General features: G+C 41.6%; 1 protein-coding gene across 3 annotated transcripts in view; it reads left to right on the top strand.

The window, feature by feature from the left end:
* Window positions 1-20,248, top strand: part of kcnab2a (potassium voltage-gated channel subfamily A regulatory beta subunit 2a) — a gene marked incomplete at its 5' end in the record, with an annotated part of 49,444 nt that overhangs the window by 23,692 nt on the left and 5,504 nt on the right. For all 3 annotated transcript variants that reach the window (XM_084543891.1, XM_084543889.1, XM_084543890.1), the window contains 12 exons: window positions 6,926-6,969; window positions 7,274-7,311; window positions 7,601-7,680; window positions 12,690-12,734; window positions 13,315-13,359; window positions 13,623-13,666; window positions 13,936-14,022; window positions 15,374-15,459; window positions 15,575-15,695; window positions 17,099-17,193; window positions 18,236-18,356; window positions 20,026-20,114. In XM_084543891.1, the coding sequence (XP_084400017.1) occupies window positions 6,926-6,969; window positions 7,274-7,311; window positions 7,601-7,680; window positions 12,690-12,734; window positions 13,315-13,359; window positions 13,623-13,666; window positions 13,936-14,022; window positions 15,374-15,459; window positions 15,575-15,695; window positions 17,099-17,193; window positions 18,236-18,356; window positions 20,026-20,114 (895 nt within the window). The remainder of the gene's footprint in view (window positions 1-6,925; window positions 6,970-7,273; window positions 7,312-7,600; window positions 7,681-12,689; window positions 12,735-13,314; window positions 13,360-13,622; window positions 13,667-13,935; window positions 14,023-15,373; window positions 15,460-15,574; window positions 15,696-17,098; window positions 17,194-18,235; window positions 18,357-20,025; window positions 20,115-20,248) is intronic.

Consider the following 20,248-nt stretch of genomic DNA (forward strand, 5'->3'; position numbering starts at 1 on the left):
GTTTAATTAGAGCCTCTGTGCGTGTTTGTGTCTCAGCGCCGCTCATGTCTCCCTGCGTGTTATTTTCATAAAAGCTCTAGAAATAGCTTAGATTTATTAATTCTGTTGTACGCTGCCAAGACGAGACGAATCCTTGATTCATTCAATAACTGCATTATAGTCGTGCAGCTTATACAGTTCCATACTGTATGTGTGTGTGTGTGCAGGTATTTAATCTGACTGTTTATATGTACTTTCCTTAAAGGTTACTCATGATTGTTGGGCCTTAGTATAGCACAGGAAGCTGTTATTCTGTAAGATTTAGATTTATAAATGAACACTGAATCACCTTCTTGTTTCGACAATGACATTTCCACAAGCTTTTGAACAGCTCGTTACATAATATGTAAGGCAGCCATTGAAGGAGAAAGGTTTGCCCAAATAGGAGCGAGACGGGAGCTTTAGCGTACACGGCATCGTGATTACACAGCGTACTATGAATGTTTAACCTCAACATTCCTCCAATTAGGCAAATGGCGCCAGTTTGCTCTGAAGTGACACGTGGTCAGTGTAATCTCCTCTCTGTATGCAGTGTCTCTGACAAGCAATATATAAAAACCTCTGTTTGATGTCTGATTACACATACAGAAAGCAAACATTCTGATTATTCATTAATCTGTTGTTTATTAGAAGAATCTGTATTACCCATATGTTTGGAAATTTGTTCATTACATTTAAACTATCTGTACCATCGTATGTACACACAAAAATAAGTGAGCACATATGGAGAATTGGGCAGTATATGGGGTTAGGTGCTTTGCTCAAGGGCACTTCAGCTGTGGATGTTGAGTGGAAAAGCAGAGCTCACTCGCTCCATACTCACACATATATTCTTCCTGACAGTCGAGGCCACAGCTGCCCCATATTATCTGGATTAGTTAATTGTGTAGCCTTTGATGGACATGTGCCACTAATTTTAAACTTCTCTTGATCTCAAGATGACAGATCTTCAGATGTCTGGTTTTATCTGACTGGATCTCCTAAAGATGATACAAGAATAGGAAAACCAGAAAATATTTGAAGCATAGAAGCTGGAACCAGAGAATGTGTTGACTGAGGGTCAGTGAAGCTTCTGTCAATCAACTAATTGGTTTACCCCCGTCCACATAAAAAGCAATTCGCTTTCTCGATCGCTATTTGAAAAGAAAACACTGTCAGTGACCACCGCTCCATCTGTGTGAACATTGTGGGGAACTCTATACCTGGGTCATATATCAAGTAGCTCCCATTAGCTGTCGTCTCAAAGTTTAGATCATTTTTTAAATTTGATATCAGCTGTTTCAACTTGCTGAATTTTCTGAACTCGCTTCCACATGGCTGGTCTCTTCTTGGATGTGTGCATCTTTAATCAAATAAATCAGATCAAATCATTAAATTACTCTTTGACTCTGTTTATGTTTGTTTTTAACTTTCTTTCAATAAGTTAAATATAGATTGTTTTTTATTTACGGTTATAAAAATGCATTCAGTTTGGTCACTGGACTATACTATTCTTTGCCTCTGATTTAATAGCATGCCAAAATAGTATAGTACTGTACAGCTCAGTGTGATATTAAAGATTCAGTATAAGAATCATTGCACTGAATTGAACTTCCCCAGAGCTTCCAGTAGTTTTTCTGCTCGTTCCTTTCCAGCATATAACTGAAGATTTTCCATCCCCGTGGGCACTGGCAGATTTATCCACAGACAAGTGCTTCTGCAAAACTAGATGATAAACATATTCTGCCTCAGGAAAACCCTCTTGAGCCAACGGTCTGTTTATGTCCATGTAGAAAAATAAATAAAAATAACTTCCATTGACAGCTGTCTTTAAAGTGCTTCGGTGCCAGCGGCTCTATGTCTCTGCTGTTGTGTGTACGAACTTGTTTGTATAGTTTAATCACATTAGATGTCTGAGGCTACTGTCAATAACCGTGTGTACGCTTCACAATGGTCTTGACCGTCAGAGCGAGAGCAGAGATGTCCACAGGGTTCCTCAAAACAAGAAGTAAACACTCTCTAAACGACATGAAAATGTTAGGTTCAAATTAGCCTCTTTGCCTGCCAGTATACATTTATTTATTTAGTTTTTACTGGAGAATACTGATGGCATAAGAAAATACCTCCTGAAACTCGAATGCGCATTAACTCCCGAATGGTCTGTAGTATGATGATTTATTTATTGACGGATAATTTCATCCATATCTGATATATCTTGGGGGAAAGGTTACTATTGATGCTACTGTCATTAATGTTGGAGAACATAGATAAAAAATTCATTTTGACATTTCTGGTGAATGATAAATGGGACATAACTTATTAATTAGTGAGCTTTAGACATGCTGGTGGACATTTCTCATCATCTAGCTTTGACAGAGCCAGTCTTGCTCGCAGTCTTAGTGCTGAGCTAAGCTTAATATGTCCTTGCTCCAGCTTTATACTTATGAGTGGTATCAATCTCCTCATCTAAATTTCAGCACGGAAATGGATTAGTATATTTCCCAGACTTTTCCTCTGTATTTAACTCCCCAAATCTCTTTATCCGTTCACCTCCAGTTGAAACTCATCTAATCTGAAACAAGAATGTGTCTTATCGCTGTTGAGTTAAAATAAAGGACATCCAGCAATGAACGAAACCTCAAGGTGAAACCCAAAAGGCGTTTAAAAAAAAAAAAAAAAAAAAAGGAAACCGGACTTGAGTTTTTTGTGAAGACATTTCACCACTTATCCGAGTAGGTTCTTCAGTTCTACGAGACTGGTGGGAAGTTTGAAGGTGAAACTGTAGGATGTTGAAAACTAGAGTTTCTTACCAGTGAATACTGAGGTTATTTGCTTATGAGGTCTTGCATGTTGTATGCTTAAGTTTCAGCTAACACAAAGAGGAGCACATCATTTTTAAATCTTAATCTTTGGGTTCCTGTGTGTAAGCAGCTTTTCAGGGTAAAGTGATTCTTAAGTTCCCCGTTGCCCATTTGTCTAGCTTTGCAAGTAGAGCAAGCTTCAATTTTAGAAAAACTCACACAATGAATGCCATTAGCTTGTTTTTGGCTGCTGGCAGTTTCCTCCTCTATTCAGGTTTATTTGTTATATGTACATACATATATATACACATACATCAGTTATAAACCTGAATAGAGGAGGAAACTGCCAGCAGCCAAAAACAAGCTAATGGCATTCATTGTGTAAGTTTTTTCTGAAGTTGAAGCTCGGGGTTAGTTGCATTAATAGTTCTGCTCAGTGAACAACATGTTCCTCTGCACGACTCTGTGACCTTGTTTCCTCATTCGACACCCTGTCCTGTCTGCTGACTTACACCCTAACTTTAAGTCCTCTCACTTCCACTCTGCTCTAACACCTTACTACCAAGTCTTAACCAGTACACATCTCCTACAATAATATCACATCCCGTCAATCCTCTCAGCCATTCAGAGAAACACTTTCACAGTAGATTCGATATGATAAAAACTTGTCCTTTATAAATTAGGACTTATAGGAGGCAATAATGAACAGATGCATTTTTATGATATTCATAGTCCTAGTCCTTCTAGCATCTTATTTAATATTATAATTCAACCGTAAAAAAAGATGTTTTCTGATAGAATTTAATTATAATACATGCACTGATATGCCAAAACCTTGGTGAATAATATTGTACAAGGTCTTGGATCTAATGGGCATTCACCATGCTGGACGTGGGAGAAATGAACGGGTTGTAAACACCGGAACAACTAAAATCAGAAATGATCAGATTAAATTGGTTTAGAGCGTCTCTGAAACTACAAGGCTCGTAGGGGGCTCCCCAATCAGACATGTGGTCACAGTGGTCAAAGAAAGGACAAACAATGAACCGGTGACGGGGTGTTGTGGGATGTGGCCGATAAAGGCTCTGTGCTGTCAGACACCACAGGGCACCTTCAGAGGTATGGTGGAGTGCAGGTCTCGGCATAGCTCAGACCTGCTGTTGTGGCATGCAACAGACCACCAGCATACTATGCAGCAGTGATCTTTCTGTTCTGTCTCATCAGTGTATTTGACCGAGGGGACATTGTCAGAAATGACCTTGAAAGGTCAGAGTGCTGTATGTTCTGCTCAGTATGTCAGGACAACACTGTAAACCCCATGAGTGTCTCAGCCTTCATGTGAGCAAACCCCAAACAGACTCCTAAGTCATGCTGTATCAAACAAATCCAGTGGAAACTCCTTTCCTTTCCCCTTGGGCTTCTTGCTGTTGTGGATCTTGTTGACGTTAGCAGAACCTCAGAGAAAGGTTATCTACTAGTTCAAAGACTCTTGACATGTGTAATGGTCACTACGTGTCCTGTCCACTGGATCCCTTCTGGCTTTGCTCCTGTGGCTGTACTGGCGTTACTGTCCTGTACTGTGCCTGTCTCCTTCATTATTGAGGAGGGTATGAGAGGGATGACTTTACTGCTGCGGTTCATGTCTACTTAGGCTCAGCAGTAACCTGACCCCTGCCGGCTCACAGAACGTGGTGGAGGGTCGCTGGGGCAACGGACAAATTAGTATTGAAGACCAGTCTGGTGAAATATCGAAAAGAACAATGTGCTGACAATGGGGAATCCGTGCAATGAGAACAATGGCAAGGACAGAGCTGCGTGTTCTGATACCCTTGTTACTTATTTTTAGCTTTGGGGAAGTGCTTATATGCACCGAGACTGCATGTGCTATATTCATGGTTGAAACATGCTTATGCAACACTTACACAGTAAGCTTTGCTTCGTGATAAGCCCGATGAAAATGGTGCAAACAGTTTTACTATGCGTCTCATTGTGAACTCTGATCATATTAAATATCAAGGATTTATTTATTCACATGTGGTGTTTAAATCTGGAATAATGTAATTCTCGAAATAGCATGTACAGTAGCACTCTGCCGCACAAGCGTGTTTCAGGAAGATGTCTGCAGTGACTGTAACCTATACAACCTATTTAAAGACGAGCCAAATGTGGGGCTAAGACGATATTTCGCATAACCACTGGAGAAATGTCTCTGTCCATCATTAAAACCACTCCAGCAAGCATGCTACACTAACAATTTCAGTCAGTAAGCTGCTTTTTGTTTCGGTCATCTCTGTGTAGCAGAGCAGCAGCTCCCCGAGGGGATATTTTACTCATGCAATTAAGAGGCAGTTAATTGTCGATCGGCTCTAGTGGTTTGCCAAAGGGGACTTGCACTGTGGTGCACCGTGCGGACGCATGGTCCCTCTAGATTCTCAGTCGACAGTCTTTTCTCAGAAGGGTCCTATTCATGACGTCATCTGGCTCTCAGAGTCAAACCGTAACACGATTACAGACCTCACTGACCAAAAAAAGATCTGTTTAATGAGGTTCTTTGTACAAACAAGTTGAAAACAAGCAGTATACTTAAAAAAAAATACACAAACTGAATATGACAGTGTTGGTTATTGCTGTGTGATGCGGCTTTGAAACATCTTGTGTGAGAAAACAAACAATATAAATGAAGGGAGAGTGTTCACGGTGGTTTAGCGAAGTAAGAGTGGAACTAATAACGTTGGACGCTGTAGTGAGCATTTAACCGGATTAACTCTTCCAAAATAGTGTTTATGGATGCACGCTAAACCACACTCCAAGCATAAGAAGAGCTTGAATTTTGTTTTGTTTTTTGTTTGCTACTCAAATGGAGCCCACTTAACCTACTTAGAGAAGATACTGTTGAGATTTGAAATGGTCTCATCTGTGTTTTTGGACTTGGTGTTCATACTTAGTGAAGGAAGTGTTTTGTTAGTCACTGCGGCAATTCAGCAATCTTACCGTGGCTTCACAAAACACCCACTCACACACACACACACACACACACACACAGTCCCGCTCACACATGCAGTCACTTGCACAATCATGCAACACAATGATATACACATCTGCACGCATGCATACACCTCTGTCTCCTTCTATACCCTTTTTCATTCCTACTGTTCTATACAGTCAGCCTTATAAAACTATATTAGAAATCCTCCCACATGCTCACTTTGACTCCTGCACGTTACATCATCTCTGATGCCTTTTATCTTTTTTGTGTTGCCAGATTGTCTTGGGTAGGGATTGACCAAAAGTAGCATGCTGCTCCCTATATGTTTAATAATTTTTTTTTAGCTTGGAGACATCTGAAGAAACAGCACTGTTAAAATATCAACATTTTTGTAGATCTGAAGATGCAGTTCCCTCCTGGAAGAATTTGAAACAGATTAGTTATTTGACTGCTCATAACAAATCTGTCATGATGCTGCATTTTAACGAGGAACCATGGGCGTCTTTGCAAACTTCAGAAGCCTGTGCAAATCAAAGACCAAACCAAAGCTGTTATTGTCAGCAGAGGGGTCTGTCTGGACTGTGATAGGCTCAGAGACGCCAGCTTTAGGCGCAAGTAGTTGTGAGTAGTCGAGCTTCCGTGTTGCTGTAGGGGATTTTAGTCAGATGGAGGCTGGGGGATCCTGGTGTGCTGTGAGAAATCTCAGTGGATGTCATGGTGGGACTGCTAAAGACCCACTTCATGTCTCTGATTATTTTTTTTTTCCTCCTGACATTTTTCTGCACATGCATTCTCATTGTCAGCTCATGTGTTACTGTCCTCCCTTAACCATCCACTCTACATGTGTCAGGGTTGCAGTATAGATGCAGGCTGGCTCGAAATCCACATGAAGCTCTGTTCTTCTCTGCCTCCATCACTGTAAGCCTCCACTGCAGTAACGACCTAAACGGCAGAGAAGCTAACATTACCGAAGATTGATAGGGTTATTTATTTATTTTATTAAAATGAGGCTTGAAGTCCCTCTGTGCTGGTCACAGCCACCGACGGAGTGCACAGTATCACAAATCACTGCCACCTCAGAGCTGCATTAATGTTAATGTGTTTCTCTCTGTTTTGACAGAAACCTTGGGAAGTCGGGCCTGCGGGTATCCTGCCTTGGATTAGGTAAGATCACGAGAAAAACTCAGAAGAGGACTCTGCGTGAGAGATTTGTTAGGGGAACATTATAACCCCACCAATTTTTTGTAGTAAGTGTGAAGTGTGTTATTGTGGAAAAAAAATAAGCTCAATGGAAGCTTCCACTGAGTCTGCAGAAAGTATGAAATCACTCAGATTCTATTAATGAGTGTGTTTCTTCAAGTCTTGCATCTTGTACACTGTGTTGTGTAGCATCACTTTTGATTTGCTGTGTGCACATGCGTGTTTGTGTGTGTCTTTGCTGACTCTGCCTCCCTGTCATCCTACGCAGGAACATGGGTGACGTTCGGCGGACAGATAACGGACGAGGTGAGAGCAGATGGATTTTGTCATCTTCCATCAGTCAAAGCTCGGGAATGAAAACCCTCCATATGATCTGGCATGTGCTAGGTTGCTCAAGAAGTCTATTTTTACTTATAGTCAAAACACACAGCGAGAGGGCATCAGCAGTCTGAGAATAAAGGTCACAGGAAGTCATTGCAGCCTTCTTTAGTCGTGTGAAGGCAGTTTAATAATTGAAAAGTCCTAACACCTCACATCAGTGGTCTCACCCCACCCTATCCCCTCTGTGTTTCTTCCCTCCTTGCTCTCTCAACAGATGGCAGAGCAGCTGATGACTCTGGCCTATGAAAATGGCATCAATCTGTTTGACACAGCGGAGGTCTACGCTGCTGGGAAGTGAGTATATCCTGTGCTGCAGGTCACTTCTCAGTGAGCAGTACCATGTGATTGATTGTGAAGGCACCAGGTGGAGATTGTATATGAGCTGACTGTGTTTGCCAGGTGTTATGATGCTGGCATTAGAAAAGATGTAAATGGTATATTACTGCGTGTAGACTCTGAATACAAGCTGCTGATGTGAAAAATCCTGATCAGTCAGTTTAACCCAGTATATAAAGCATAGATTCAGTTTACATATATCGAAGCTTTGAGAACTCCTACCACCATCCTAGTATGTTTGGGGGCTAGATTTTCTTTTTAGCAACTAAAAGTGGTGACAAAATAATTTTGTCCTTTAACTCTGCGTTGTCCCCAAACATTACTACATGTGTTGGCATATATATATCTATATATAGACGTCTTCTCTTTGTGCATAAAAACATATGTAAAACTGGAATTTCCAACAAATGGTGGACGTCACTGTACTGCAGTGTCTTTCAGTGCAATGGAAGCACATTTAGCAAAGTAATCACAATGTACACAATGTGAAACATATATTACTTTATCTACTGAAGCTTCACCTTCATTGTGGAGAATTTATTCGAGCTACGTGGAGTGATGAATACATTAACCTTTCCCAAATTAATGCATGATAAAGACGTACAATGAATGCCCTATTATTTTGAGGTTAGTCTTCTGGTTTCACCATCCTCTTTAACTATGGCATAATGCCACCAAGCGAGAGTAATAACTTCACTAGTTCAGTAGTTTCACAAATATTCTGGAAATTTACACGAAAAGAAAAACTATTCATCACCACCACAGATTTAAGTCCCCATAAAACGACTAGCGAGATGATAATTCATTTGCACAACTTCCCTGTAAATACAGAGCTAGCAAGGTCGCCTCCCTCTCTGAAAAGCCCAGTCTACTCTGATTGGTCAGATAATCTGAGAAAGCACCGCCAATTCATATTTGAGTTGAGAGATAGAGCTGATAGTGTAAGTGAGCTGATGAAATTGAAGAGAACATTTCATTACATGCAAGTTTATCGTACGCCCCCAAGTGCAAGATGAGTCATCAACATTTCTAGATCATCTTCTGGGAGATTACAAAGTTTACGCTCTTTTTTTTTGTCGTCATTGGGCCAGATACTGGTGTACAGGTGATGTATAGTGTAAGACATTTAAAAACTAAGACATTGAGTTGGATTTTATGGGTACTTTAATGTCTCTCTCCTTGAACGTAGACCTGAAACTGGGGCTCTCCTTTTCATCATCTCCGTGTCATGGTCGCAGTATCATTTGCAAGGGTTCAGATATTCATGGCCTACATTTATATATATAACAGTGATGTTATTTTAACATCAGCCTTGTGCTGCCTTTTGCCGGATGTAGTGATGGTTTAAATTCCAGCATGGATTAATCTGGCCTTGTAGTAATTTGGGTGCTTTGAAATCATCTGAGGGATTATCCTTTGAAAACAGTGTCTCTGATTAACAGCACTGAGTCCTGTTTTTAATCCTCCCAAGAATATTCTGGTTTTGCTGTTATGTTTGGGGAGATTCATCAAGGCGCCTGAGTCTCAGAAGGAAACAGAAAGAAGAAACAAACAGTCGGTCTCAGTGATTGTCCTCATTTCTCATCTAAACCCTCAGCAGCTGTTGTCTGATACACGTCATCACTACACGCTTCATTGTTCTGTGTAGTTTTCAACAGCCAGTTTGCCTCGTATTATGTTTGGACCAGAAAAACGAACTCAGAGTTGATCTTTGACACAGAAGTATAACCAACTCTCTGTTTGATCGGCGTCCACAGTTCAACTGAAAGGACGGTTCTGGCACGTGCAAATGTTTGTGACAGCACGTCACACGGCTCAGTATGTGTTGCACAGGTGTTAATCCTGACAGCTTCCACTGCAAAGCAGCACAGAGGAGCTTATATTACACACAGACGCATACAGAGATCTCACACTTTGCAGACCAGAATGGAAAAAGCTTTCATCTAAAGTCTTCAGTTGTGGATTATGATTCTTTAATCAGACGGAGTCAGACAACATGAAGTGCCGTTGGTGGCTGTGCAGTCGGGTGCTATGTTGTTGACAGATAAACACAGTTTGAACGATGTTTGTTGTGGCTCAGCCCCCTACAACAAAACGTTCAACGCAGGAATATTTAAATACTGATTGTGGTGCACATTCATCACAATATGCAGGCTACTGTTTCTCTGAAATATAAATAAATATGACTAATTGCACAAATGTTTATACCATGTCATATGCTGTTATCAGCAAACACATATGGTGCCAGCGCATTAGAAAGTAATCAGCAAAACAGAATTTCACTCAGTTTTCTTCCAGGCTTAGACATTTTGCTTCATATACAAACTTAAAGCATGTCATTATGTGAAACCAGTGACTGGTAGCATAATTACAGAGGAATCAGAAAAGTAATAAAATATCATAAACCCATGAATAATGCAGCATTATCATCATCTTCTGCCGTAAGTCATAGCATCAACTGTGCAGCATAAAGGCCTAATTAATGAGTGGATGAAGAAAGTCAACCTGCTCGAGGCACGCCGTACCTTATGTTTGGGTACTCAAATTACTCACATTTCCGAAGGGCAGCACTCGGAGCGCTGCGTGGGTGTGCTACAGACACACACACACTTACTATGTGGATGCACACACTCGCACGTTATTGATCTCAGGGGATCTTTTTTAAACAACAAGCATTGAAGCACATGCTTGTTGTTAAAAAAAGATGCAGGTCCAGCTGGCAGGGTCTGAACCTCTAGTAGAAATGCAGCATCTACTGTACAAATGGTGCTGGTTGGATCAGCAGAAAATACCAGCTGCACACACACACACACACACACAGGATTTGGGAGGAGAACTGAGTTTATATTTAATAAGTAAAAGATGAACAAAATAAAACGCAATAAACACATCTGCAGATTTAATACTAATGCATTAGACGGAAACAAAAGACAAGCAGAAGAGAAAATTAGAAATGAATATTATCCAAATGGTCACTGCATAAAAATAGTTATATTGTCTGGTTAATACACTTCTTGAAGAGTTAAACTAGTGCAGAACCACACAGAAAAGATAGTTCAGGTAGCTAACTGGGAAAAGAAAGGAAAAATGCAGGATGAGACAATAGTGTGAAAATTTAAAGGAGGTACGGATGATGTTTCAAAACATAGTAAAAGCAAGTTGTTTTATTTGTTTATTTGGTGAAACAGAATAATAGTGAGTTGATAAATTAGCTTGTTTCTTGCTATGGTGCAGTGACGGTACCTTAAACTTAGTTTTACATATACTGCATATAGTGCAAAAATGATCTCTTCATCTAAAATGCTTAGTAAGTCTAATACATGTATATATATTAACATTAACATATATGGTTAACTGATTTAACTACTGTAGCTAGCTGCTAACCAGACTAATGACCCCTTTTTTAAAAGAATTGTAATTTAATTTAATGCATGTTTAATTTAGCAGTTTGGAACCAGCCATCCGTATTTCAACTTTAGCTGACGCATATGCAGTGTTGTGAGAATTTTAACGCACCAGCTCAAGATTGAAGATGCTGTCAAAACTAATGCCACGAGCAGTTTTTTATTTATCTTTGAGTGCAGTGAACAGAAACCAACTTTTTTTTTTAAATATTACAGTTCTCCTCACACACATTCACACACAGTTCTTCAAGGTATTTGTCAGGAAGGTTGTTCAAAGCATCCTGACTGGAATTGCTGGAGTTGTGTCCCAGGCTGACACCATGATGTTAAGATTAGGAGTCTGTGGTGTCATACCATCTTTCGCAGAAGTCCGTATTCTTCTTAAAACAATAATAGTTCTTCATAACTCTTTCCTACTGTAAAGCGCAGATATTTCACCCTATTGCAAGACCCCCGTCTCTTAATGAGTTCGAGACTTGGCAGCGTTTGATGCAGCTATGCCTCTGGGCTAAAATCTGTTTTGGTCTGTTTGTCTGTGTTTTCATCTTCCCATTCATTGTATAGATAGATAGATAGAGCAGCTGGTATTAAATAGTTGTGATCAAGAGAGCACCGCTAAGACTCTACTAAGAGTGCTCAGAGGAAGCTGCTGGTGGAATCATACAGTGCGACCATTGAGAGTGCCCTCACATACTGCATCACCCTGGCAAAAAAGCTCTGCGGAGTGTAAGAAATACTGCAGCTGCCCCCAGTGGAAGGTCTCGCTACGTCATGCTAGTAGGGCTAGAGACATCATTAAGGACCCTACATTACAGGGCTACCAAAACACATTACACCAGACTTGGTTTCTTTCCCACAGCCATTGTCACACTGAATAAATAATACATTATTTGTTTACCTCTGCTATTCTTGCACTAGGCTGTACTTTAAAGTTGAGCAGTTTTCACTATTTTGCTAGAATGTTGTGCTGTGTTTTGTTTTGTTTTGTTTTATGGTTAATGAATACACCACTTCAGCTGCTGACGATAATTTTGTTGTATACACTCACACAACGACAATCAAGATTCTGATACTAATGTTACCAGCACACCAAAAATGAATCTGAAACAAATCTTGCTGAATGTGTTTCTGTACCTCTGGGTGTCTAAATGCATTTCATGGGTGTGTTTCAAGAAGGTGCGGGTCATTACATGTCAGAGACAGAGGACTAGAGAGACATCTTACTGACAGGTTTCTGCCCGGTGCTAATGAGCCCCATGTTGAACGTAATGTCAGTCATTAGCACCCCCGTGGCTGCTAATGACTGACATAGTGGTGGCTCCGCAGCGCAGCTGGGCCCAAGCCTCGCCAACTCTGACCTGGCAGCTAATTCACACTCACCAGTCCTAAACAGGTGCTCTTTCCTGTGAAAGCCTCTTTATGAATTATACAGTGCTTGTGCGCAGACTTGGGCTGCTTTCTTCAATTTAGAAATCAGCTCCCAGACAGTCTGGTATAAAGCGCTCTTATCAATTCAAGACCATCTTTATTTAATGATGTCTTCTCTCTCCGTCTGCTTTGCAGGGCAGAGGTGGTGCTCGGGAACATCATAAAGAAGAAAGGATGGAGGTACGAGACACACTTTAATTTAGTTTGGTGTTTTTTAATTTCCGTCCCAGCCAGCCGGCCTAATCTTGTTGTATCATCTCGTTCCTTTGCACATATCGGGAGGCTCTGTGTTGTGAACAGAAGCAGTGAAGTGGGGAGATGAAAGATTAATGCGGACAGCCGTGCCATGCCCACACTCCCGTGTCCCTCCTCAAAGACGCTGAATAATGAATGGACCTCTAGTTCCTGGTCTTTTACTTTTTCGGTCCTGGGTTGTCATTTGTATAGCTCAAGTTATGTTGGATCAGGTTACACTTCACAACAACCATTCACTGGTGCGAGCAAAGTTCTGGCACAGTCGCACTTGTTGTGGGATGTGGACGACTGTGACGTTGATAAAGGAAGGTGGAAATGTCATGTTTTCCTAAGAGACGTGTCTGAGCTCTATGTCACAGCGTATGAACATATATTATAAGGTCTGTGTGTAGTGTAGTGTAGACTGCAAATATCACAGACTTCAGCGTTTTTAGTGTTTTTTGCAATAATTCACTGTTTGTCTGGCAGCTGTGTTAACAGATGTGCTGTCATTTTTCTTTTTTAGACGTTCAAGTCTGGTGATAACAACAAAGATCTTCTGGGGCGGAAAGTAAGTTTGGACTCGGCTTGTGTGCCCAAATGAAAAACCATCCAGACGTGCAATTTTTCTCATTTTGTTTGATGACGATGCTCCCGGTAATGGGCTCATGTGTCATCCAAACTGATCTGTTGTCAAGTACTTTCTGTGAAGCTGAAAACACCTCTCATATTTCACAGTGGGTCAAATGATATTATGTTACCGCTGAAGGGCAGGTCTGGTCATATTTTAAATGATTGTGTCTAATGGTTTACGTTTTTTTTTTTTTTTTGCAGAGCGGAGACTGAAAGAGGTTTATCCCGAAAACATATTATAGAAGGTAAGTAGCAGCGCTGCGTGTTACTGGATTTAATGTTGACACTGCAACAAGAAAATAGCTTTTAATTAGTTGCTCGGGGTCAAAAGGAATCAAAGCTGCAATTAATAATTGACATCCTCTTCAGGTTATTGAAGTTGCCAAGAAAACTTTTGGGTACAATAACCCAGTTAAAATAAACTTTCATCTGCACTAATTCTGCCTAAAACATTTAATACTGTAGAGATTATAATAGAGGTGTACTGTTGACTAACTCTGCTGCTTATTCCTAGGTTTAAAAGCCTCTCTAGAAAGACTCCAGTTAGACTATGTGGACGTGGTTTTTGCGAATAGACCGGACCCTAATACACCTATGGAAGGTAATGAAATCTGCCTTTTGATTTATCACCTTTTTTATCATATTTTTCTTGTTTTATCGTATTTTTTTTAAAGCCTGTTTTCTGTCTCTATGGCTACTGCAACAAGAAGGCTCAGATACATACAAAACCTCTTGTAACTGAAACATCTATTTTTAAATGCTGCATGTTGTCCTGGTGCTTCCACCTCCACAGTGAGAATGAGGATAGATACTGAAGCTGGAGACCTTTAAATGGCAGAGCGCTAACTGTGTGTGGGCTCGGTTGGTCCCACGGTACCCATCTGCTCCTCCCGTGTCAGAGTTCCTCTTTGGGCTAGAGTTTAGTCAGAGGTCGCCCTGCTTCCTTGTGTTTGATGCCTCACCGGCTCTGGCTCTTGCACAATACCTCAGTGTCTCGTTATGCAGAAGTAGCTGGTGTTGTTTGATGTAAAAGTCAGGATGATTGTTTTGCCCATCTGCCCATTTAAAGATTGCACAGTTCGCATGGACAGCTCCGAGTATATGTCTCTAAATCTACAGTGGTTAAGCCATCTGGTGTATTTTATTCTGGCAGTAGCCAAGGGGGTAAACACGGTGAGGAGGAGGTGAACTGCTGCTCTGTCTGTTTGCAGAGAAACCTTCTTAAGCCAAGCAGCCTCTTGGCGATAGGAGGGGTCACATTGTTAGAAACGGACCATCAGTAAGGTGAATAAAGGCATGGAGGATTATTGATGGTTGATGCACCGATATTATTTACACTCCTGTGCTCCAGCTCTTATCTGAGACGCCCTGATTCTTATTTAAGAGGATATAATGCTGATAGTTTGGTTGTGAAAAAGCAAAATGACGCTTTTATCAACGAAAAGACATAAACTATAGCCGAGTAATGTGAGATTCTGATCGATAGCACACAGACAGCTTCCTCCCTTTTAAAAATGTATAAAGATGTATTGACACTACACCGTGAAACAGATCTTTCTGTAGCATTCAGGCAGCGCATAAAAAAAAATCCCTATTTTTAACCCTCACTGCCTAAAATACATAATCTGTAGCTGAGGACTCATAAAAAAACAGATTCTTGTGAATTTTTACGTTGATGTCAGTCAAGTGTGCCCCGTTATGAATATATGTCACCCTCATCAGAATGAATCACTCACCGCTCTGATTAACATAATCAGCTTTTCCACTTCTCTCCTGAATGGCCCCGGCCAATTTGGATTGCAGATGATAACAAATGCATCTTTTATACGGTTTAAGGACAAGCAGAGACACATACAGTAGCCTCCCAGGGCATTACTTGCTGTATAATGTGCTGCAGAAAACCCTACAGGGTGATGCTGATTTTAACATTTATGTATATTTATTGTCTGCAGAGACGGTTCGAGCAATGACCCATGTGATAAACCAAGGCATGGCCATGTACTGGGGAACATCCCGCTGGAGCCCGATGGAAATAATGGTGAGACGACGTGGCTGCGTAATAACTGTCCAAAATAATGTGATCACAAGCTCATCTGTTTCTGTTCCTCATACTGTTTTTAATACTGATTGTGTTCGCCTGTGTTCCCCTGTAGGAAGCGTACTCAGTGGCACGACAGTTCAACCAGATTCCTCCCATCTGTGAGCAGGCTGAGTACCACATGTTCCAGAGAGAGAAAGTGGAGGTGCAGCTTCCTGAGCTTTTCCATAAGATAGGTGAGCACAGACAAATAATATAACACAGAGCTTTATACAATAGATCCTGGGTGACATTTGACACGTGGACACACAAACTTGAAGTTCAGGGTCACAGGTTTGATGTAAAGAAAGAGAACATCCCATATATGGGATATTTTTATATATATTTTTATGTTGTGGTGAAACTACACAGATCCTTTCTGCTTTTTTAACATGTTTAATAGATGTATCACCGTCCATCTAAAGTGAGCTTGTTCACACTGTAGCTGGATCAGGTCTTGTATGTGTTGTCACAAAACTTTAACTCCCAGGGCTGAAAAATGAATCTAACGCAGAAGGACTAAAACTGCAGTTCCACAAATGGCCACTTGGGGCTGGCTCCAAATATCCAACTTAAAGGGGAACTCCGGCGCAAAATGAACCTGGGGTTAATAACACATGTGTACCGAGTTCGACCGTTCTCTGGTATTTGTTTTCATGTATTTGTTTTGTTAGTCAAATGTGACCAGTTTTCTTGCAAACCGCTATTTAGCGTATAACGCTAGCCTTCGGGGCACACCTACACATAAAAAGAAATCGCTATTTCTATACCACTAACAAGGCTCACAATATCACCACACTTACATAACTAGGGTCTCTACATGTAAACCGAAGCATTGAGAACTTTGCAAGTATACAGGCAGTTTATTAAAAAAGGAACACAGTACCGTTCGCGTCCGGCTCGCATATCCAGGCGGGCGCCATCTTGGGGAAACTGAACTCTCTTCGTTCAGTGCTCTCAGTGCTTTCTTCCGGCAACAGACACTTCAGTTTCCCCAAGATGGCGCCCGCCTGGATAAGCGAGCCGGACGCGAACGGTACTGTATTCCTTTTTTAATAAACTGCCTGTATACTTGCAAAGTTCTCAATGCTTCGGTTTACATGTAGAGACCCTAGTTATGCTACCGTGTAAGTGTGGTGATATTGTGAGCCTTGTTAGTGGTATAGAAATAGCGATTTCTTTTTATGTGTCGGTGTGCCCCGAAGGCTAGCGTTATACGCTAAATAGCGGTTTGCAAGAAAACTGGTCACATTTGACTAACAAAACAAATACATGAAAACAAATACCAGAGAACGGTCGAACTCGGTACACATGTGTTATTAACCCCAGGTTCATTTTGCGCCGGAGTTCCCCTGTAAGAGCAGAAATAAACAAGTTTACAGCTTTTTTTTTTAAGTCTAAAGCCAATTTTCTCCTTTATGAAAACTGTACAAGTGGATTTTTATTTCGTTTCAAATTATATTATTATACTGGTATTCATAAATACCACAGCTTTGAATAACAGGTGAGTGCCTTCTCAGGGTGCTGGCTGTCTACCTCAGCTCTACTCCCGCTCCGTCTTTCAGTGTGGATTTCGATGATCACATATTTCTGTTCTCAGGTGTGGGGGCCATGACGTGGTCTCCACTGGCATGTGGGATCATCTCAGGGAAATACGACGGCAGGGTCCCTCCCTACTCTCGGGCTTCTCTGAAGGTAGACACCCCTGGCTCGCTGTTCCCTGTCTTGATTCGGTCGTCTGTGCGTGCCACTGTCACTGTTCTGTGTTTGCCTGCTGGCGCACCGGTTGTTTGTTTATCGTGTGTTTGTGTCTTTTTAGGTTCTGTAACTCTGTGCGCACCACATACCGTTCACCTGTGTGTTTTAAGTGCCATGTTGACGCCACGCACTGTGCACCTTTTCACAAGCAGCGCTGTTGACGCTGCTTATTGCATTTTAGTGTACGCACATGAGCACAAGAAGCACACAGGGGACAGTAACAGCACAGCATGGGTGCTTACTAACAGATCTAATTGAGAACACCAACTATGGAAACTAAATAATTAAACTGGTGGGGTAATCATGAAGTTATCTGAGATCTCTTAGGTACGGAAACAAAATGACTATTTTAATTGAACATTAATGAAGAGAAGGAACAGTATTACTTAGTAATCACACACTATCCATCATGTCAGATTGCAGTGTTGTAATAGTTTTCCAGTCCAACTCAACACATATAAGCTAGCAGCTGACTCAGTTCAATGTTCTGTCCCTCTGTGGTGGAGTGGCATGTTGTGTTTCTGTGGATTGTGTGTCAGTTGATTAGATGTCCACTGGTTCATGAAGCTAGCTCTCCGTGTTGGTGTTGTACCTTTGATGACTTGTGTGGAATGTGTTGCTTCCTGTTTGGCTCAGTGTTGCCTGTGGATGTTTTTTGGCTCTTTAACTCCGTGATTAATCTCTCTGGTTCTAATGTGTTACTAATAGCACCGTTGATATTATTTAGCTCTGACAGCTGGATATAAATATTACTTTGTGACTCAGATGGTCTATTTAAATAGCTATTTTTTTTTTGTAACTTTCTAATTATGACATAATGAAATGAATATTCAGACGGAGCTGTGTTTCCCTGGCTGGAGGTGTTGGCAGCAGGAGACAGAGTCACGTGTTTAAAAACAGGCCCTGGTGACACAGGAGCTGCGGCGCAGCGGTGTGAGCAGGGCTGTGTTTTTGAGCAGGTGTGCTGTGTTTTCGACAGGGCTACCAGTGGTTGAAGGACAAGATCTTGAGCGAGGAGGGCCGGCGTCAGCAGGCGAAGTTGAAAGAGCTGCAGGCAATCGCGGAGCGGCTGGGCTGCACTCTGCCCCAACTCGCCATCGGTACGCAGATACACTCTGCCGCTCTCTCTCTTTCTGTCTGTCTGTCCGTCCCTCTGCCTCGGACGGGCCGAGGTCAGCACCGCTCTGGTTTGACTGTTGGTGTGTTGTGTTGTCACTTTTGTGTTTGTGTTGTAACTGCTGTGGTTTAAAAGAAAAAAAACAGAAATTAGAAAAATAATATAGGGAGGACACTGAGAAATTAAACATTAAAAAGGTCTAAGAACACACAATATCTCCTCTAAACATGAAACCATCAGCACAGTGATGCTGTGATTATGTTCACAGAATATGTTTGTATTTGCAGGTCGGAGGTTTTCCCTGGTGTTTACATGTATTTAACAGTTTCCAGTGTCAGCATTGTCGGCATCCCAGACATAAATCCAGTGGGTGACTGTTATTGATTCACTGCCAAGCAGGAAAGTGAGAATGTGCAAACCCCGAAGACGCACACAGTCCTGCAATGACTGTTAAAGTGCCGGACGTGAGGGACGCAGAGAATAAATCTGGAGGTCGGCCTCTCGTCTGAGCGCAGATCACAGCAGATTTTTCACTCCCGCAGTAATACGGTGTCATAGATTAGGTTTCACGGCCCATTAGTGGAAACCCTCAACTCTCCCAATTACCATAAATCCTTTCAGCGCTCCTGAAGGCAGCACAGGAGATTTATATGCACCGTGTAGTCCCCTACATCACTGTGGCACCCCAGTATTGAATTAAAACTATATATTAGTGAAGAGGCAGTCGCTCCTGGAGCAGGAGGTGAATTCAGGGATTAGACTGGGAGCAGGAGAACAGAGATAACAGATGTTGGTAGAAGTCTCAGCGGCCACAGGGAAGGTCCTGCGTCAGTCCACAGGAAGACCTCTCCTCCTCCTCCTCCTCCTCCTTCTTCTTCCTCTTCTTTTTGTGGCCATATTCTTATATTGGTGGAAGGTTTGTGTAGAATGTGAATCCCACTATTTTTAACATCCTCCAGCCTTTTATGCTGTAATCTGCTTACAAGTGTATTTTCCTCCATTGCGAGAGCATGCAGTTGTGTTGCGTAATGCGGCACACAATTATAATGGCACACCAAGCAGCCGTGTTTTTTGTTCTTTTTTTCCAAGAGCAATCATAAAAAAAAGGCCGGTTTCCTGTGCTGCGCTGAAATCCAAGTACATTTGTACACGTTTTATACGTAGTTATGAACAACGTTTCTGTTCTGCGTCCGATCAGGATTAAGCTACGTCAAAAACACTTATTTAAAAAACATTAGATTTATATAGTGCTAGTGATAATCCCAATTGTCTCAAGGTGCTCTGAAGAACCCAAACTCTTGAAGTCCTCCCAGAGCGAGCACTAAGGCGACATTGACAAGGAAAACTAACCTGTTTAAAGTCGGACGGGTAGAAAGATGAGTCACAACACCAACCCCTGGTCTCACACTACCTCCAGAAAAAAAGAACAGAATTAAATGTATGTGCATTGTGATACAGTGTGTGGTGAGAGTGAGGTTTTAAGCTATATTGAATCATAATTAATTAGTTTTATCAGGACTTTTCTTGTCGTTTGACACGTATAAAAATCAAATGTGTGATGTGCAGTTTGTGTGAATCAGCGAAGTTGTCCGAGTGTGTGTGTGTGTTTAGTCATGGTGGGGGTGTCATCGCTGTTTACTGGTCTCCTGCAGCGTGGTGCCTACGGAACGAGGGGGTGAGCTCTGTCCTTTTAGGGGCGTCCAACACCGACCAGCTGATGGAAAACATAGGAGCGATTCAGGTGAGTGTGTGTTTTTTTTCTCCCGCAGAGAAAATCAGAAGCTTAACTTGTGACAGGCTCGCGTTCGTGCCTTAAAGTCCACAGCAGCAGCAGCAGCCTCCTCTCCTGGGTACAGCTCGGCCTCTCGGGCAGTT

Source organism: Chelon labrosus, assembly GCF_963514085.1.
Source record: "Chelon labrosus genome assembly, chromosome: 4".
Taxonomy (NCBI): domain Eukaryota; kingdom Metazoa; phylum Chordata; class Actinopteri; order Mugiliformes; family Mugilidae; genus Chelon; species Chelon labrosus.